The sequence below is a fragment of the Hippoglossus hippoglossus genome, chromosome 1 (genome assembly GCF_009819705.1).
Source record: "Hippoglossus hippoglossus isolate fHipHip1 chromosome 1, fHipHip1.pri, whole genome shotgun sequence".
Classification (NCBI taxonomy): domain Eukaryota; kingdom Metazoa; phylum Chordata; class Actinopteri; order Pleuronectiformes; family Pleuronectidae; genus Hippoglossus; species Hippoglossus hippoglossus.
Genome location: NC_047151.1, coordinates 13,204,115 through 13,225,986, shown reverse-complemented (window position 1 = coordinate 13,225,986; position 21,872 = coordinate 13,204,115). Strand labels below are relative to the sequence as shown.

General features: G+C 41.1%; 1 protein-coding gene across 4 annotated transcripts in view; it reads left to right on the top strand.

The window, feature by feature from the left end:
* Positions 1–21,346, top strand: part of LOC117766407 (alpha-1,6-mannosylglycoprotein 6-beta-N-acetylglucosaminyltransferase B-like) — a 111,693-nt gene extending 90,347 nt beyond the window's left edge. Inside the window, exons 10-18 of one of the 4 annotated variants that reach the window (XM_034593414.1) lie at positions 6,941–7,074; positions 8,111–8,241; positions 9,254–9,259; positions 11,657–11,812; positions 12,049–12,195; positions 12,819–12,935; positions 15,933–16,007; positions 18,466–18,749; positions 19,366–21,346. In XM_034593414.1, coding sequence (XP_034449305.1) covers positions 6,941–7,074; positions 8,111–8,241; positions 9,254–9,259; positions 11,657–11,812; positions 12,049–12,195; positions 12,819–12,935; positions 15,933–16,007; positions 18,466–18,749; positions 19,366–19,564 — 1,249 coding nt within the window. In that variant the 3' untranslated portion in view covers positions 19,565–21,346. Of the gene's footprint in view, positions 1–6,940; positions 7,075–8,110; positions 8,242–9,253; positions 9,260–11,653; positions 11,813–12,048; positions 12,196–12,818; positions 12,936–15,932; positions 16,008–18,465; positions 18,750–19,365 lie in introns of all 4 variants that reach the window. The other 3 variants (XM_034593405.1, XM_034593431.1, XM_034593422.1) reach the window with 3 other exon arrangements.
* Positions 21,347–21,872: the final 526 nt, after the last annotated feature.

Genomic DNA, 21,872 nt, shown 5'->3' with positions numbered 1-21,872 from the left:
GGCTCCTCCATGTATTTTTAAAATCCAATTATGAGCAAGAGAAATGCATTACGAGTCGGTCGGGAGCTATTTTCCCAGCACACAACCTGTTTTGCTGTCTCCCTCTTTCTCACAAGTTCTCGCACTCTCTCCCACACACACACACACAAACGCACACACACACCTAATCCCACAATTCCCCCAGACGAGATGCCAGTCAGCCTGCAGTCTGCATCTAATTGCTTGCTGAGGTCAGCAGCTCGCAGCACCGTCATTACTGCGTGGAGTCTTGATTTCTGCTTTCCCTAACAGGATGTGACTTCGAGTGTTTGTAAGAGACGGTCTCTTTTTGTTTGCCCAGGAGTTTGCAGTGAGGGTATTATCTGGGTTTTTCAGCAACACAGGTGGAACATGGAACATCTATTCTCACTTTCACGAGAGGATGCACCTCAGTGATTTTCAAACTTATGGAGACGAATGCTCAGGATATTCATTTATTTGTGGACTCGAGAGCTCAGGTGAAGATTTGTTAACACACTGACAGCTCAAATATACAGTCAGATGTTTGATATGTAGCATACACCATTAATTTGTACTGTAGAGTGTAAAACCTACTTTCTCTCCAGTATTTCCCTACCACGTATCCATGCCTATCCATTTATGCTAACTCAACCGTTCCACTGTTTTTAGTCATCGTCACCTTTTTGTAATCTATATCCTTCAATTTCCTTTTAGTCATCAAACGTCTCCATCTGACTTTATCAGAGAAACGAGCGGAACAAAAAGCCCCTCTTGATGTCCTGTTTGTGCCACGTAGACTCTATATAAAGATGGGAAACATGTCTCCACTTCCTCCTATATTACATTAATTATCTCAGATACCGGTGCCACCATATTGCGCTGTCTACGTCATTTGGTTTGCACAGTAGTGATCATGGTGTGGAGCCGCGGTACCAAGGTCTCGCTGATACACACACTCGGCGAATTGCAACTCAGTCGCAACTGTCAAACATGACACTTTTTTTATAGCATCAAATAACTCATTGAAAATAAACTTACGGAAAAAACAAGTGAGATAAGAGCTACCTAAATGACTGAAACACTGTCATTGAGAAACATTTATTTGTATTTTGACTTTTGAATTTTTTTCCATGTCCCATCCACTAACAAAGATGAGGCGATCAAGATGATTTAGCTTCACATTTGGGGAGCTGTCAGGTCATCCGTTTTTATACGGTGTATGACAATAAAATAGAAGAAATGAGCAGTGACAAACGAGCTGTGTTTTACCTGTTTGTGTTGAAGAGGAGGAGACCTCTGCAGAGAATTCTGTCTTCTGGTAAAAACCTCCTGCATTATGAACACTGAGGGAACCTAAACATAAAATGGCAATGAGTTGGTAAACAGTGAAGACAACATGTCCTATGTTGATGAGAAAAGTGCATGAATGTTACATTGAAGTTAGCAGCGTGTGAATGTGTTATTTAATGATACAGCCGCAAAAGTGTGTGATTGACAGACAAGCTGTTGAGCTCATGTTGTTAACTAGAAGCAGGACACTCACACCCCCCACCCCATCCCAGCTGAAGACAGTTTTCATCCAGGTGGACATTGTCGGCACTAGTGGAGGTGGACAGGTCAGTGACATACCTATTCACCCCCTCCTCTCCCTCTCTCTCGCTCTGTGTCTCATCTCGTTAGGTTTCACCAGTCTAGTTGAGCCCTGTGCACTGAAAGGAATCATTAATCAACTGCTCTGAGCTTTGGGGCCCTTCAGCTCCCGTTAATTACTTTTGTTTTATGTTCCCACTAACATCCACATTCATTTATTATGCCTGGACAACATGGTGTTCTCCTGTTTGGTGTGTTGTCGTTGGTGTGTGCGTGTGTGCGCGCGTGTGCGCGCGCGAGTGTGTGCGTGCGCGCAAGTGTGTGTAGCCGTGCTGCCGTTAAAGATGCTGATAGCCGATAAGAGACAGTCTTAAATCACACCCACTCATCTTATAATAGGACTAGCATATTGATTTTCTGTGCATGGTAAATTTACTGCTCTGCTCGAGGCGGATTGGAGAGGATATCAGGGGAATCCTTAAAAACAAATAAAAAACCCTCCTCACTAAGACAGAGGATGATGTAGAGCGCCTGTACTTCCCTGGAGCCTGCCGACTCTTTGGGGACATATTGCTAACTTTCATCAATTTAGCTTAAGCCAAAGAGCGAGTTTCATGGGAGGTAATAGTAGCTGCTTGTTGCTTTTGATTATGTTGGATCTGTCTTCTTGCTCAATCTCCCGTTCACTGCTCTACGGTGAGATAATGATTCCCTACAACCTAGTTACTGTAATAAATTGGTGTTGTCCTCTCCATGGGGAGTTGTTTTGAAAATCAATTTTTATTCTAAAGAATGATCTCACTTCGACTATCAACTATTATTCGACTTTATCTAGTTTGCAGGGCCTAAATGCAGGCGTAGAATAAAGGCATAGGTGCAGCAAATAGTATTTAACTTGTTTGACAGGCCTACACTCTCTGGTTGGCAGGTTGGAGGGCAAGCAGGCAAACAAAGTCCAAATACTCAGATGATCAAAAAGGAAAACACAAGGGAATCACTGGGGAAGTAGAATTGAATCACTAGACTGGGTAGACGAACAGAAGTGAACAGATTACATCAGAGGAGCAGTACGAGGCTAGACAGACTGAGACAAACTGGAACACAAGAAAAACAGAGAAGACAAACAGACGAGGACTGGAAGCACAGAGACCCAAATACACAAGGGAGGTACGGATAATTGGACACAAGTGAAACAAGGCAGTGCAGACGAGTACAAAAGAGGGAAACGAGAACAAAATGGAAAGTAAAACAGGCAAAGGTCACAAGGTAAGCAACTACATAAGTCCAAAGTGTAAACACAGAGTTCAAAAAGTCCATAAGAGTAATTTTATACTCTCTAATAAGCCGTTTTCAGACATGAACTCTGGAGAATGTCCACAGAATTGGGTCCAGACTCCAGAGTTTGCCTGCGTGTAGGTGTCTTATATTCAGTTTTTACTTGGAGACTCACACGGACATTTGCGTTCTATACAGCCCCTTCTCTGGTGTACAGTTCATGTTGGAAAGCAGATATAGTTGGAGATCATGACAGACATATGAAAGCATACTCTACCTCCAACAGCTTGTTTGTCATCTTTCTGATTTGAATAATTAGTTTCAATGGGTTTTATTAGTCCAATGTGTTTGAAAAGTTTCTCAACACATACTTCAGACGATCTATTGTCTCTTAACCAGTGGCTCAACTTTGAGGCCCCTGGACAACACTTTACCAGCTACTCTGGCATGTTCTCGGGCCTCTTAGCAGCTCTCTACCCCTGTAACATTCAGAGTTTACCCAAACTAACAGTGCACCAGCTTTTAAACGGACATGGACAGAGAGGGAGACAGAGGTTTCTGGTTGGCAATAAACTAACACAATCAACTGATAACTCCTCAGCTTAATGCTTTCACTCAGGCAGTAAATCAATATCTTGCATGTCACTTTACTGCTGTGTCTCTTGTGGTGTACTGATGTGGCTGTGATTCTTCCTATGCACCACTGACAGCAAACTGCATGGGCCACCTCTGGACCGGAAGTACAGAGTTATCAAAACAAAAGGCTTGAAAAATGGAAGTGTGCCTTTTTAATCAGGCAATGAGCCACATCAAAATGATTGGAAAACATAGTGTTTGTATTCGAGCCTTTGTGTGTGAATGTGTGTGTGGCAGCTTGTGGCTGACCCCAGCAAGTGAAGCTGTCAAAAAACACAAAGAGAAATCGACTCAAGAGGAAGGAAGATCAGACGCATGTCCTCACCAAGGCTCATTTAGAGCAGGTCAAGTTCGACAACCAGCATCACCACAGGCCAAGCAGACAGCCCGTTCCAAACAGGCATGGTTTAGAATGAATAAATGTATCTAAATAAGATGAATAGTTCTAGAATAAATGATAAAATCCAGGTTCTTCTTACTCCCCCAGAAAGGCGAAAGCTGTTAGTGACAAAGCACCACCCTGTCATACCCCCCTCACCTCGGCGGACTGTTGAGCCTCAAGCAGCCGTTTAACCCAGATTAGCCCCGTACTCTGATCTCCCGATAGATGTTCAGCTCAGCTACTCCTCCGCTTATCCCCTCTTCTTCCACTTTTTCTTTCGCCCTCCTCCCTGCGGGACCTCTTATCTGTGGGCAGAAACATTTTCACCGTTTCAAAGCCAGCGAGAGGTTAGAGGGAGAGAGGAAGAGGGGGAGACGGTAGACAAGGGCCACTAACATTTGTTTTTAAAAATGGCCTTTACAAACAGAAACACAACATTTACAGTACAATTTCATCCTCAGTGCCTCTAAACCAAGCTACAGAGATAAGTGCATGTTTTTCCGAGTCCCTCTTGCAGATAAACCTGTTTTTATATCCAAGCTCTATCTCTGTCAATTTAAGGGCTCATCTCTTGCAAGCTGCACTCAATGACAGAAATATCACCAGCAGTTTAAAACCATGGTCACCTTGTCTTGAATAAATCTTGAATGCCCTCAGAGGATTTTCTTCTGTATTAAAACTCCTGAAAATATACACACATGAAAACAAGCACTGGAAGTCTGTGTTTCTATTTGCGGCAGTTGTCTGCAGCTAAATAAAACACTTGAGCACAGTTAAGATTGCCTTGCTCATTCAAGGGGACAAGTTCCTGGCTGTAGAAAGCATGGTATCTCATCCAGGCTTTTCCAGCTCAGCTACAATGAAGGGAAGGAATGGAGGACTTTTTCTTATAGCTGTCAGCTTATCAGAATCAAAGGGTGTTTACAGTAGTGTTCGACAAGTACAGGGAAGAAATCCATCAGAGATTTCCCATAATTTCTCCACTGCGAGCTGCTTCAATAGACCATTAAGCAGAATAGAAGAAAAACATGTTGTATTTCAGTGTTTGTTCAGAAGACTCTCTGTGGATTTCTTAGACAAGAAAAGCTGGTTTAAGCTACAGAGACAGTTGAAGGCATCAGTTGGCCAATATGCTGTAATCTAACCTTGTTAGATATTTTACTTTTACTGTAAATTTTAATTATAATATGTAAAAAAAAAAAGAAATGAAATTGCAAACAAATACAAAATGTTTGAAATATTAGACTTTAGACTTAGACTTTGTATATTATATATTATATATATTATAAAATATAGAAATATAAACACAGACACACCCCATCCCCCAGATTCAGGCCAACAACTCCTACAGCATATTATTGTATAAAGGTCCTTAAGGTTAATTAAAAGTAATCAAGCCTCAATAATTGATTCCTTTATTCCATGGACCCAAGCAGTCGACAACTCCAAGTGTACAATGTCCAGGAATGTCAGAATCCAAGCACGAAAAGAGAGAGGGACTTGAGAGCTTTCCAATGCTTGGCAACCAAAGTTTTTTCTGCTGTTACATCATTGAATAGAAAGGCCCAAATTTCTCAAGTCATTCAGAATGAATGTAACAGGTGAGCAAGCAGCTTGATTTGAAACACCTTGGAGAGGATAGAGGCGACCGTCTTCCAGAATCCAACACTCCCAGAACATGTGAAAATACTACTAATTACTTTCAAGGGACGAACAGTAACAGTAGAGTCAGCTTGATTTTACTGTTCTGTTTCCACAGATTATTCCCTCAAATGATTTAATGTGTGGATCGGCCGTCATGTAAAACTTACACCAATTCAGTTCAGATGTATCTGACAGTGAATGTTCAGTCCAAAGATAATGATGCAGCAGGAAGTTGTATTTTTCTAATTCAATCCTCATTTCATATGATAAATAATATCCAACTATTTTACTACCAGCATAACAGCCTGTCCTATAAGATGTGAACATTCACTATTACTGTGAATACATGTACATCACAGTCATTCCTGCATTTATTTGAAAACAACCACTCATTGCCTCCTTAGGGCCGTATTTTTGAAGCTTCTCAAAGTACACGGAAACACAAAGGAGGGTGGCTGGAGGGAAAGGGTTGTCTTGAACACCACATGATTTGAGATATTATAAATATATGAGAATATGTGGAAAAAAAGTCGCCTGTGTGTAGGTTCAAGGCCAGAGATGTGCCAGGAAACAGTTTGTGTGCAGCTTTTTAATGAAGTATTCAGAGCCAATAGCCTTTAAGTGCTCTTTGGACACTCTGAATGTTAGTGGATTCTTAAATTCTTTCACATTCTGGACCAGTGAGTCGGTTCATTGTGGCCAGAGAGAAAAGTCAATTTCTTGTGTGGGTGTGTGTGCGTGTGTGCACGTCAGAGAGCACATACATATGTCTGTGTATGATGTGGGTTGATGAGCAGCTTCAGTTGTGCTTCAGTGCAGCACTTCTACTCATCATTCAGCTGTAAAACACATCAAGACTCTATCGCTCCCTCAGCCTGGGAACCTCAATGATTCTTGTCATCTTCATGTAAAACCTCCCACACTGCTCTTTGTAGACATCACTGTTTATGTGTGTTGATCTTTTTTTGGCTTCTTCTCCATTGTTAGCTTTTGTTTTTCACTTTTTGACAACCCTTCATGATGTAATATTATCTGTGATATTAAGCTGAATATTGTTATTATTTTGTGTTATCGGTTGATTTCTGTCATCCATCACTGGATATGGAATATTATAAACCATGTTTTACATTATTAAGCATTTCTGAACTGTTTCTGAACATGAACTCATCACTCATTTGAGAAAAATGCATTTTAAATTTATGAGGACATGACATTCTAAATTATAATGTTGTCAACACAGATATGGGTAACATTCACTGTATAGATATACATTAGTTATATATATATTATGTTTAGGTGTTTATATCCTATGAATGTTGAATATGGTTTGAAACAAATTGTTCCTGATATTTTTTGCACAGCGGTTTCATTAGAAGCATTCAGCTTTAAAGAGGTTGTCCTGTGTCTTTACAGATGTCACATCCGAGTGATTGACACCTTTGGGACGGAGCCAGCGTACAATCATGAGGAGTATGCAACCCTGCACGGCTACAGGACCAACTGGGGTTACTGGAACCTGAACGCCAGGCAGTACATGACCATGTTCCGTAAGAAAACATTTAATTTAATTCTGGGATTATTTTGTTTAATCTTAATTTAATGTGTTTTCAAACCCTATATCATACATGTATGCTATTTTTTTTTAATTCACATGTGTAAATCATAAAATATATTTAGTTTTGTATATTTCAACCTTGAACTAGTAAATTCTCTGAACTGTCACCCACACACAACATCTGTCATCAGTGTTGACAGTCCTTCTGACTATGATAAAAAAAACATGACTCCAGTTCATTGTTTTTATGCGACTTTCTTTGACAGGTCTGGCTGCGTGTTCACATTAGTTTGACGTAATGTGTTTAATGCAGCTATTTGCAGCAACACCACAGCTTATCGTGTCCCTCCAAGCTGAATCTGTTCTTTTTCTCATCTGCTTTTCTTTTTCTGTTTCACTCCGCTGTGCCACTTAACTCTCTCCGCTGCTCTCACGTTCTGCTCTCAGCAGTGTCATGTCCACTCAGCTATAGCTGGCTCTCAGCGGCAGGATCATTATAACATAAATGTGTGGCTAACTGTTTCACACCGTCCTAAGCTAGAGGGACTGACTCAGCCTTTATCAGCTTCGTATGTGTGAGCGAGCAGCCTCCGTCATGAGAATCTACTCTAATGACCAATTATAATGGCTGTGACTGTGATGGTACAGTGAATAGATGGTTTCAAAAAAGTCGTTTTCCGTGAGTAAACGGCAGAAATAGAAACATGTCGCAAAAATAAATCATGAATATTTCTTTTTATTAAGTAAAACACTTGAATTTAGAGCCAGTACTTAAAATGTGTGTCTGTATAACTTGTCCTACTGAGGGGATTTAATCCCGACAGCAGCTGGCTTTATGACATAAATACTTAGGGAGGCAGTAATCACAGAGGCAAACAAGGATCTATGTGCTCTTTTTCTGTCTTTCTTCTCTGTCTCTCACTCACTGTGAAACTCTCCCCCCCCCCCCCCCCTAACCCTTTGATGCTCCCTTTACTACTATCCTGTCTTTCCCTTTTACTCACACACACACGCACACACACATTCAGCCCACACACCAGACAACTCTTTCATGGGCTTCGTTTCCGAGGAGCTGAATGAGACAGAGAAGAGGAGCATCCAGCAGAACAAAGTCAACAACATGGCCGTTGTGTATGGAAAAGAGGCCAGCATGTGGAAGGTACGGACAACAAATATCACACACTCAAAAACTAAGAATGCTTTTGTTGCTGCCTTAGATCCTGAAGTTGTATAAATGTTTTTTTTTTTTTAGCAAGGGCTGTTAGTTCCCTTAGATAAAGGCAACTCCATTACTGTTAATGTTTTGTTTTACTGCTATTGTTAAAGGCTGAATAAAATATGCATTAAATAAATGTATTTGCATGTGGGCGAAAAAGTATATACAGCACACACACACACACACACACACACACACACACACACACACACATATGTTATCACCAATGATAATGTACATATATGCAGTATATTTATATGCTCATACATGTATGTTCACCATGCATATATGACTGTATACCGTGCAGAGCCCTGATAGTTATGTGCACATGTTTTATGCACACACATAATCATACATACATAACACGTATGTATGACTACACACATACATGCATGGTTCCACTGTATGTTGCACTGTTATAATCAAACGGGATGAGTCCTCTGTGAGTGCTGATGCACACAGATTCCCACTTACACTCACGCACTGCAAGTCCAACCATGTACTGCAGTGTTAACAGAAAAATCCATCATTTTGCACAGCGTGCTGTGTGTAGCGTTAAATTTCAGCTTTATGCGCCTTTATATACACAATTTACACGCTTTTGATTTACAGGCAATTTTCATCTGGAAGCGTTGCCTGCTTCCCTCAGCATGGTGTAGAAGGGCACAGTGGTGACTCCATTGTTAAAACGGTTATTATAGAGAAGTTGGCTGCCTCTACAATTACCTGCATTTCTTTATATCTGTGCGTTGTGAAAAAAACATTTCCATGAGGGGGAGTATAAAAGCACAGTATTCTGCAAACGCCTGGTGAAAAGGCAGAACAAGTAGAATGGGTTTCCTCATTGATTGTATTGTTATCGTACCAGACTATGCACATTTATATCTGATTATGTTTTCTTCTTTCGCTCTCTCTTTCTGTTGTGCACCATTGTATCTGGCTGGATGCTCATTAGCTTCAGGTAAGAGCCTGTTCATTTCTATAAAAAGCCCTGTTACTATATGTCCATGTCACAGCCAATGCCAATGCCATTGCAAAAAGGCACAACATACTGTTAACATGTTCATAAACACACACACAAGACATCTACACAATTTTTATTACGTCTCATTTGAGTAAAGTGATTCATGAGAAACTACTTGTGACAGTGTACATTCAGCTGCAGCACTCTCATCACTCTTCAGAGCTCAATGCATGACAGTGATTATCTTTTTATCCTCCCACATGTCGGAGAGCACAAAGACTGGTCAGGCAGCCAGTCATTTGAAGGATGTGTGTTTTGTCTAGTTAACCGATGATTTCGTCTTTAAAAATTAAACTCTTGACAGCATGCCGTGGTTGACGTGGCCAACGCAGCTAATGGAAGCTGCTGGTCTTCTCAAGTGACTCCCACCTCATTCACAGCAGTAATTTCATCATAAAATATGAGTTGTGAATCGAGGCTCCCAACCTGTCATCTGAACCACATAAGCATCTTGAATGAGAATTCACTTTATTGGATTCAGGAAAGTTTATACTTCAGCTACCACAGCAAATGTTGCCTATGACATTATAACATTTGTAAAACTCCATCTTAAACTCCGTCTTTTTCTTGTTGTAAATTCAAAAATTAAAAATGTAAAATAAAAAGATACAAATAAGTTAAATTAAGCATCTGTAATAATAATGCAGCATAACATGTCTTCTACATGGTTAATACACATACAAGATTCCGACTACCTTTAAATTAAAATAAGATTTAACTTGATATCTTGACTGCATCCGTCAAATATATATTCAAGACCATTTTGCAGAGTTCTTACTTAAAGGAACTGCTTAGAAATATAAAAAAGTCATTCAGACAGTTGGACCAGGTTTTGCAGTTAAAATGCAGCTTGGTTAGCAGAGATTTGCAGACATCAAAATGATCATCTCAAAATTAGACTCCTGTCTTTGCTGATCACAGACATTCCTCTGTTTTTTATTGTAATCAACGTCGGTGATATTTGATGACAGGAAACTTGGAGGATGCGGCTTAGTGTGTAATTCTCCCTTTATGTTGATTGTAATCTTTCGACTTACAATGCAAACTGGACTGCACTGGTTAATGCCCTGAAAACCCATTTTCTTAAATCCACATAAAATGAGGTGAGCTATAAAAACCAGCACAGCAGAACATACTCATTACCATTCCGAAACTAATGCGTGCTGGGAGAGTTGGACACACGCACACGCACACACACACACACACACACACACACACACACACACACACACACACAGCTGCGAGAGCCGGCTATAAAATCTACACTCTTCCACGCATGTTTCCCCGTCTGCTAATTCATGTTGTCTGCTGCACTTAGCGCTTGAGCTAATCTCCTAATTGGCTGGGAAAATCCTCACAGAGGAAGCTATCGATCGCCACAGCCTCCTATTATGGCTGCGGGGGTTCCACCACTGAGCAGGGATACAGTAAGCTGCTTAACACCGGACAGCCAGTCAATACTCTGGCCCCGGGTTATGCTCCATTCACATGATTCAATTTTGGTTCTTAGCTCGTGCTGGTTGTTGTTTTTTTGTTCTCCCAAAGCCGTAAGCTTGACCTTGACTTTTTAAAGTCTGGCTTTCTCACACACAAATATATAATGTTAATATTATTTGGAAAAATAAGCAGAGACAATTCGTTAAAAGAGGTTCACCTACATGGTGAATGCCACACAACAATAATGACTACTTCTATCTTTCCCTTTAGGCTATTTTAATTGCATTATGTATTGTTTTTTTTCTTTTGGTAAACACTAACTGATTTAATCATGTTATTCTTTTGCCAACCTACTTTTAAATGGGATTCTGAATCTCAGGGCCTGTTTTTCATCCTTAAGAGCAAAGAAGTGTACCTGTAGGTAACAATGCAAAGTGTATCCAATCCAAAAGGTGTCTTATGAATAAAATAAACAGTGAGAAAACAGGGTTGTGTATGCAGAGTGGTTCACATGCTAGTTTCTCCCCATTGTCTCTTCTCCTTTTTTTGAGAAACTATACCGGATCTACACACCATTGACAGATTCGTCTTTATTTTTATGTTGCAAATTACAGAATAACAGACATGTTTGTACCACAGACATACTCTTAGATGTGACACACACACACACACACACACACTGACACCAGAAGCTGACAGCCGCACATTCAGACAGCTGACAGCTCACACTCAGATCAGAGACAAAACAAACACAGCAAACAGTTTTTGTACTCTGGAGTCTTTAAACATATTCCTCTCTGTGCTGTTCTTTTCTGGTCTTTCTCCATAAACGCTCCTCCTCTTCACCTCTTAACCTTCATCTCACCAACCCATCGTTTTCTCCTCCCCTCTCAGCAGGGTAAGGAGGGTTTCCTGCAGATTCTCCACATGTACATGGAGGTCCACGGCACAGTGTACTATGAGACTCAGAGACCTCCGGAGGTTCCAGCCTTTGTGAAGAACCACGGCCTGCTGCCCCAGCATGAACTGCAGCAACTACTGCGCAAGGCCAAGGCAAGAGGCTATAGAAAATATTACCTGCACACATAGTTTATCTGTTGCTGTGTGAGTGCACACAGACACTTCATCTGCAGCTTCTACTCTGTCTTTGTCACAGGCCTCCACTCTTATATTTATTCAAAGCTGGATTTATATATATAGATATAGGTATATCATTATAATAATTTCTATAAAACATGTTGAAGTGATAACAACAATTATAAAATGGCATTTGTGATTTTGTTTTCTAGCTCTTTATTGGCTTTGGTTTCCCCTACGAAGGTCCCGCCCCTCTTGAAGCAATAGCCAATGGCTGCATTTTCCTCCAACCCAAGTTCCACCCACCTCACAGCTCGCTCAATCACGAGTTTTTCAGAGGCAAACCCACTTCTAGAGAGGTAAGATCATTACATCTGCTTCTCCCCACCATCAGTCACAGATTAGAATATGTTAGCCATGCTGCCAGGTAACTGTATTCATTGGGAGATCCTTTAAAAAAACATATTATGCCTTCTCTCTAATATAATATGTAATAACTGTATAATGTTGCAAATGGACATCCAATTTTAAAGTGTTCAAAAATTCAAATATTGTGGTTAACATATTTCAAAGTTTTCCCTGTGAGGGTGCACTGACCCTGAGAAGGCGTCTGGATGTTCAGGATGGTAAAGGCTGCCTGAGCTAACTTTAGCATACACTGTAGGTGCACTTTGTATTTGATAAGAAGCTGCAACATGGCGTCATTCATGCAGCACCACTTATGTTCCTTCTAATGATTGTGAACAAAACTTTGGTTAAATTCCAGTAAGCCATTATTTTGGGTGAGTGCATTGTTAACATCCCTGACATCCTTTCAAATCCTAGACATTTTAGTTATCTGAGCTCTGTGCCAAAATTATCACATTTAAGAAATGTCGAAGTTATAGCTGTGAAATGTTTTTATTTCTCAACACGTCAAATGAGCATGGTGTGTATCGGTAACAATCAAACTGACTGCACGCCTGGCATGTCTGTTCTGAAGGTGTCGTCCCAACACCCATATGCAGAGCAGTACATTGGCAAACCTCATGTCATGACAGTGGACTACAACAACTCCCTGGAGTTTGACTCGGCCATCAGGGAAATCATGAGGACCAAGGTACTGCCACCCACTGTGCACTGCAACTTCCACAGATACAGGGACTTGTAAATTGAATAATTAATTGTGTTAAAGTATGGAAAGTGTTTCAGTTTAAATATTGATTCGGTTTAAATCATTAATGAGGAAGAAATGTTTCTAATGTATAAATATAATTGTTTGAATCTTCAGTGTCACTGTACATACAACTAACAATCTAGTTAGTTAATATGAGGGAACAAACATAACAAGTCACTTGGCTCAGGTCTGTAAAAGAAAGTCATTGGTAACGTTTATTAATAATAGTTCTGTATGGCTTGTGATAATAAATGTCTCTTCTTTTACTCAGTGAGGTTAGTTTTATACATGACCTTTGCCATTAAGAAGCTGTGATGAAGATTAAAGAGCTTAAACCGCTGCAGCTTTGCCACCGTGGAGTTTTCCAGAGAACGTTTTCCAGCATGTAGGAAGCAGCCTGATATCACAGAGTGCTGAACTGTTCCACACAGGAAATGTGGGCTGATGGAGAATTTGTGGATGCTTGGAACTGTCATGAGTGGGAGAAAGGTTAATTATGGAGTCAACCACACAGATTGGATCTTTCTGAAAAGAACAAAAGAGGGTGGGATTGTGAGAAAGAAGAATATACAGACATATGATATATTCTGGGCCTCTCACACATTAACCTTTCACATGTCTGGATATGTGGATGTATACATGTATGTAGCTCCAACAAGTGCATGAAACTGCCACTTTCAGTTAATAGTTAATAAGCAGTATATTACTCTTGTGCACGTGCTTTTAAATGTCTGGAGAACATGAGCAGGAGGTACGTGGGAGTCCAGCAGATAATTATTTTCATATTTAACAAAGTTACAGTACAGCTGAAGAAACTGTGACGTTGTTGCCAAATGTCAACCCATGAGTTCGGCTCTGGCATTATTTATTTCCACTTCTGCCTTCGAGCCAATTCCAGGTTGTATCACAGATCCAACAGAGAACTGATTTTAAATGCATAAAGGGCACTGAGGGATCATTTACAGTAGGTAGACAGGAATGCGCGTGTGTGTGCGTGTGCGTGTGTGTGTGTGCGACGTCATCTCCTCATCTTGTCTGTGTTGTCAGAGAAGCTACAGCTCAGCAGCACCGGCTGACTGCTCTGTCTCCGTCTGCACTGTCAGACCACTGAGAGCGAGCTGATAGACCACTTCACCCTTCACTGGAGGCACAGTGCCCCAGCAGACACACACACAGAGTCAGATAAAATTCTACTGCTGGTACCTTTTCAAACCCAAACACACAAACACCTAACCACAATTGGATCATAGAGTCAGCAACACTGAAATTGCACAGGTCAGGTGGATCAGCTGTGAGAGCCTTACCTGCACATTACAGCCATTAACTACAACACAAACACACACACACACACACACTGTGTGAGGCTCATGTTCATTCTTGCAGGACGAAGCAATCGCTGGCAGACAAGCTCATGTTCCAATAAATCCTTTCTCCATAGCTTTCTTTCTTTTTTCTTCCTTTATGACTCATCCTTTGTTTTGTTATTCCCCTAACATCCTCTGCTCCCCCTTTTTATTTCTGTATTTTTCAGTGTCTGTCCTTTCTGACCTGGTGCTTGTAGTGAAAGACCTTAGTGCAGATTATGTTTACATCTTTCATTTATTTATGCTTTTTTGCTGTAAAAAAATATATATATAACGAATTAGCCACATGTGAAAAAGTTGATACCTAAATGTTTGGTCAATTTTTGTGGTTTCAACTACGTAAAATATTATTAAAAAATCTGTTCATTATCTGCTGTTTCATCATTGATGATGACTGACAGGTGGCAGATCAATGAGACAATGAGTGAGGTGAGGAATGGCTAAGTGAATCAATGTGTTGCACACAATGAAGTGTGATTTATCTATTTGAAATAACAGAAAAAAACTTATGTGGTGGTCAGTGTTGATATTGTGGTGGTGGCCACAAATTGAGCTCAGCATAAGTGCAGTCAGGATGATGATTTCTATGTCCCATTCAATCTCAATTCTCTCCCACTCTCCCTGCCTTCTTATACGCTGCCTGTTGGGTCACCCTTCTCCTCCCTAGTCACACCCAGTCTCTATATCCAGTGTCCACTGGTTTCATTCAGAACCACAATGTCGAGAAAAGTGAAGAAAATAAAGAAAGGGAAAGAAAACCCATGTTACTTCCTGTGGATTGTTATTGCAGGGAGCTTGTTTGTGTGTCACTCCTGTTCACGTTTACTTTCTGCTCCACTTTACAAAGGAGATTAACATAAGGCTTTGATCAGATTTGCAGTGTGCAGAACTTTTTAAATTGCATCATCCCTGCACACTTGCTTCCCAGTGGTTTTCGTTTGAAATGGGCCAAGTCTGATTTCACATGTGGGTGAACATTAGACTGCTTTGATTTCAGATTGCGAGTGCAATTTACCGAGTTGTGTATCACTTACAAAGGCAGCCTGCCTGTATAAAGATGTTGCAGAGGGCCTTTTGTCACTTCAAACCCTGCCAATTCGAAAAAACAAAATATAAAGCCATTTATTAAATCAGCTTATCAATTTACATCAAGTCTTACTATGCAATCATTTTACATTCATCCAGTTATGTCGCAGTTCGTTGGCACATATTTAACACATCAGTATTAGCTAGAAACGCAAAATAATATTATAATGTTTCCAGCTTGTCTGTAATTAGGGCCAATCAAAAGTGTGCTTTACTCACAAGAGCTGCACATCACAGCAGGGTATGATCTATTGGTATGCAAATAAAGTCTAATGAGTTTCCAAGCAGTGACATGCAGTGATTAGGCCGCGTAGAAATCTGACAATAGAAACCTTTCCTCTGCTGAAATTAACAAGGAGGAGAGACAGTTTATTGCAATTAGTGTGAACAATGGAGGACAGCAAAAAACGCACGCAGCAGTACGCTCCAAATATGGAAGAAATAACAAGGACTGTGTCTGTGTGTTTCTGTGTGTGTGTGTCGTTTTCAGGTCGAGCCGTATCTGCCTTATGAGTACACCTGTGAGGGGATGCTGGAGAGAGTACATGCCTACATACAGCATCAGGTGAGGGCCAGTCCATGTCCACACAAAAGTGATTGCAGTGAACGCTATTGAATGAATGTGCTGGTATATGTTGACGTGTACTCGTAGAATTGTCTGTATAACTGGTTGTGTGATAGAGACGTTGATGGTGTTGTGTGTAAATTAATGTTTTTGAATTTGGTTTAGATTTAGTGTGTACCTGCCCAAGGACTGCAGATGGAAATCATCTCTTCTCCTTTTGAGATGAATGTTTTTGTGCATTGTCCTTGTTTAATACAATTTTATTAAACTTTAAAAAAACACCCGCAAGCACGGATTGTCTCCTATAGTCACCACACTTCCTTCTCAATCATACATAAACTCTTTCTGCAGCCGTCAAACTCCCCACTCTGCTCAATATTTCATCACTGTGTGCATTCAACAGCCTGTGTGTGTGTGTGTGTGTGTGTGTGTGTGTGTGTGTGTGTGTGTGTGTGTGTGTGTGTGTGTGTGTGTGTGTGTGTGTGTGTGTGTGTGTGTGTGTGTGTGTGTGTGTGTACTCCATGTATGTAGACTTGTGATTAATCTACGCGCTAACTCTCATTACGAACCACATCTCTGCCCTGCGGCTCTAAAGCAGACGGCCTTCTGACACTAATGAGGAGGGATGAAGAAGGAGAAAGTGTGAGGATGATAGTGATGGAGGGGTTGCATGAAAGAAAGACTCTTTTTTTAAAAGCTAGATGTCAGACAAACTGCAGAGCGTCTTTCAGCAACCTTTGTCGGATCCATGGCCGCCAGCTGGTTTGGACACAGACACAAACAAACGGTCCTGTTAACCAAGATTTTACATAGAAACAGGTGCTTACTGCGGAGGTCGAGACGCCTCACACAAGCGTATTCATGGAAAACACAAACGCAAAAGCCACACAACAGAAATACAAGCACAAGGGAAGTGAGAAACAACAGATGTTGACAATGAAACAGGCAGAATTACTTTGTGAAGAACTGGTGAAGCCCCATATAAAATGTGATTCTTGTCTAGTGGAGGTGTTATGGTACAGGTGATTTGAGCACCCAAAGGTTAAGAACGCACCAAATAGACAAGCATCCCATTTTAACTGGTGACTGGTTTGTCCAGATTTACATAAATAACGGCTCAGCCTACATCCATGACTTGACCGCAGTAAGTAACTGCTTTTGTTGTCATCATCTGTTTATCTGTCATTCACCTCTGTTGTGGTTATTATTTCTGTTTGTTGTTTTCATTTGCATTCGTGTTTTCCGTTAATTCCCTTCTGTGAGATGTCTCAGCCACCGTATCTTAGGCCTGGTGAACCTTTTTGTTTCACTGTGTCAGCGCATTTGCATTAGTAATAATAATAATAGTGGCAGCTGGCTGAGATATCGGCTTGTTTTTGTCTTACACCTATATTTGAATTGGAATAATACACGTTTGTATTTTTTTGCATTCAGTCCTGTAAAGCAGATTAGACACGTAGGCAGCAGCAGCACAGAGTGGAGGGGCAGCTCTGCTCTCGTGAACTTGCACCGACATTATAGTTAATAAAGGTTGAACTATTTTAAATTTGCCACCCTGGCACGCTGCCACGTTACCCTGGCAAACGCAGGAATCAAACCAAGTGAAGGACAAAGTGTTAATGTTGTCTACACCAGTCATTCAGATCATCATCAGTCTGGGTTTTTTTATGCCGTGTATAATATATAGTTAAACCTAACTATATACAATGAGAAGAAAAAGGTAATTAAGCGTGAATGTATATAATGATGGATGAAACATCTCCACTTTCTCCCATTGGAGAAAAGTTAAGCTAATAATATCGTAGCTACATGTGCTGCCATCTTGCACTGTTGACATCATATTGAGATAGAGTCTGTGGTGTGGAGCCGTGAGATTCTGACAAAACACAAAGTTCACACTCAGGAGTCAGGCTGAGCTGTCAATCGTGATATTACACCTGGTTTTAATAGCATCCAATTAAAACCAAAGTTACTGGGAAAAATGATCATAGATTTATTTCCGGGGTCTTTTGACTTCTACTCCACTACATAAATCAGCAAATATCTGTACTTTCTACTCCACTACATTATAACAATATGTTGTGTTACATATTCATATTGTTATTTTATATTCTTAATAGTAATCAGTAAGAAGAGGGGGTAGTTATTTTATGAATATTTAAATGCAAAAACTGTCATACTTTTACTTTTGTACATTTTAGTATATTTATTTGTACTCTTACTTTAGTAAAATGTTTGAGTACTTCCTCCGCCGCTAAGTACAGACTGTGATATCAATGTCACTGGGCAGCAGACACAGGGGTGAAGATTTCTATGTGAAAGAAGCAACAGTTAATATGCTGTCCACTGAGCTGCATCGTCCTTCTGCCTATAAACACAGTAAAAACAGCCTTAGTCCAACAGTAGCAGCACTAAAATATAACTGCTCAAACTAATTCTTCTAATCTGTCCCCTGCAGGACTTCTGTGCCCCAGAGCCTCCTTTCAATCCAGCCAACCTCTCCAAACAGGGGTCTGCTGGTGGCAGCAGGACAGCAGGACCTCTGTTCGTGCCCATGCCCAATTCCACCGCCCTCGGTTGGTCATCCAGTGTGACGGCTCCGCCTGCCTGGCCTCCTCTCAGGTCCCTCAGGCTGCTCGTATCTCAAGAGGGCCAGTCCTGTGTGGAGGCATGCCAGTCATCTGGGTTCATCTGTGAGCCCGCCCACTTCCGCTTCATCAACAACAAGGAGGCGCTGCATGGGTACGTCCAGAAGGAACTCCCCGTCTGACAACCAAACCGAAACAGTTTGGTTGTCAGACGGGGAGTCTACCTGTTGATACTTTTCATGACGACATTTGAATTTCGCGTTTGTCTTTCCCACGACAATTATAGTTATAGTGTGATATCTCATCATGCATTCTCATCTTTGACTGCATTAAATATAAAGAGCATCTTCAGCAAATAAATAATTAGCTCTATAAATTCAAATAAAAAATACAGTGTCTCTCTCCTTCATTTCACCTCTGTTTCTCCTCCTCGTAGCTCCCGTCTGTTCTCTGACACCAGTTCTCTTTCTCACAATCACGTCTCATTCCTGCAGTTTTTCCAACTTTTCTTGTCACTTCTCCACTAAATTCCTTTCCTCTCTTTTAAATTTGGCATCTGTCGTGCGTTGAAAGCGCTGAAACTTCTCTCTTCCTGCGTCTCTACTCTCTGTTTATTTTGAGCTTGTGCCTAATAAAGATGACTTTCATTACTTTTTGCTTTCCTAGTTTCAAAGTTATTCTTTGAAGAACACGATGAAGACATTTTCTCTGTGATTAAACCTGGTGAATTGTTTGTATTCATACCTCTGCTTCTCTGGTTCTCTGTTCAGGTTGGAGGTGCAGTGCGATGTGGTCGACTCGGAGATCAACCACATCCTTCCCGCCTTCTCCGTGATGCGGAAGGAGTGTGGCCTCCAGCGGGATCCCCTCCTCTTCAGCTGTGCAGGTCACTCTCCCAAATACAGACGACTTTGCCCCTGCAGAGACTTCCGCCATGGGCAGGTGGCGCTGTGCAGAGACTGTTTATAATGACAGGGCATGTGAGGGGCAGACATAAGAATCAGACAGATAGGCGGGGCAAAGGACACTGCGAGGCAGCCTCAGCCAGAGCAGGTGAGACACGTGAGCTGATGGTGCAGTGACGCAGCCTCCCCACTGAAACTGTAGGAGGATGAGGAACGGGCATGCAATGTTTTACAGTCGGCCTGGATAGGTGCCGGTTTGATTGTAGTTGTTAAAGCAGTTGTTCTACTGTAACAGGCTGGAGACGTATAGAAGCGAGGCTTCTTAGAACAGGGTAGCATGATACCAGGTGTCAGTACATGAGGGAAGTTTACTTCACTGAAGAGTAAAGGCTGGGTTACATCTCTCCAAGCCAACCAACGTTTACAACAACCTTCCGACTACAGAATAACAGTTCCTACAAGATGTGAGACACAACTTTTCATTTTCTGAACTGAAATAAGGGGTTTAAGTTGGAAAATGTACAACTTACATGACTGCAGAGAAACTCGGTATCAGTACCGCAGTTTCAAATCCATGACAGAGTCCTCAAATATCGCAACTCGGAGAAGGCAACCTCGGGTCAATATCCAATCTCCTCTCGGCACTTGGACAAAGGATGATGGACAGCTGGTTATCTCCCTGACTCTTCCCTCCCTCCTCCAGTGACGGATGGAGTCATTTATCTGACTGAACCGCAAGACTGAGGCAACGTTGGTCAATGCAATCATCTCTGGTCACAAAAACAGAGAGACGCAGGACAGAGGACAAAGATAAAGGCTACAAGATTATTTTTCAATAAATAAACCTTCAGAGCTCTCAGAGGGATTTTTAAAGAGTCCTGCCAGGCTTCATGTTGGAAAACAAAAATCATAAAATAAAAAAATCTGAACAGATGACAAGTGTTGAGGTGGGTTTTATGTTGTATCTGCTCTGCACTGTGTTCTTTCTGAACTTGTTTTCAGTTGGAAAGTTTCTCCTCCTCCTGCACCTGCCCCCCCTCTTTCAATCACATTTCTATTAATTTAACCTGAGTGCAGGAGGCAACGTGTGATCTTTTTCACATCAAGTTGTCAGCCAGCACAGGTCAAAGCTGTCGATTAGAAAGTGACAGAGAGAGGAGGAAGAAATCAGATTTTGGAAACTGAACGTCCCAGTATTTTGCTGATAGTGAACAATGTACTTTTTCATTCCGACAGAAGAAAAGTTCACGTCCGTGTTCTCGAGGTCGTCTACACAGGAAATCAGTGAAGCTGGAAAGTTCCACTCAGAGAAACGGTCACCACCACACATTCACATAGTAACTGTTGGAATAATGCAATAATGTGAACATTTTTACTTATTTAGCTGCTGTATTTTTGAAGCATTTTTTTCATTGCAAGTCATTTGCATGGGAGTTGAGGTTTTAAATATCATTTAGTATTATTTTATTGGTTTGACATGGTAAATCTTTGAGTTTAAAGTTATAATCCTTGGCAGGAATCCAGATTACCATGGTAACAGCAGTTTAAGTCTCGTTGAGTAGCGTTTGTCTAAAATAATAGAAATATCAGTTTGCTGTGCAGCCAAACATATTTACAATGTTTAATAATTGACCTTTATTCATTAGGTCATGAAAAACCATGTGATCTGATTTCCTGCTGCACATCGTGAGTAGTTTTGCACACATCAGCTTAGCATCTCCATCTTGTTCCATTGCTCCATGTAATGGAACTGATCTGCTGTCAAAACTGCAGAAGTTCTGTACACCTGTTTTTAAGAATGGCACTTCCTGTTACTGCTTCACAATAAAAGCTACTTTCTGTTTTACCCTTTGAATACTTTAACAGTGAAGTGGCAGTGAGTTGTTGCTCATATCAGCTGATGCCGTCAGTGAGATCAAATTTGAAACAGTTTCATGCACAAGTGGTTTCCTGTGAAATCGGTGATGTGTTGATATAGGCAATGTGAATTCAGCTTCTACATCATATTTTCACACTGGCCTCAGAACTCAAGCCTCTCTGATACATTCAGTGGGTCTGTGGTGACCAGACGTCCTGGTTTGACCGGGTCAGTGTCAAGATGTGGCTCCATGAGCAGATGTCCCAAATCTCTGTCCTGCTTTTCATGAAAACAGGTGGTATTGTTATTAATATGTACTCTTCGTGTGTGTGTGTGTGTGTGTGTGACTGTGACACAGCTGCTCTTGGGATGAATCCCAGCGACTATAAAGCAGAATTCAATGAATAATAAATCACAAGTGTGAATGCCAAAGTAGATTCATCAAATCCTCATTGACCTGCTCGAGCATAGGGAGAAAAATGTCACCCCCATTCATCAGCTCACTGCGATCGCA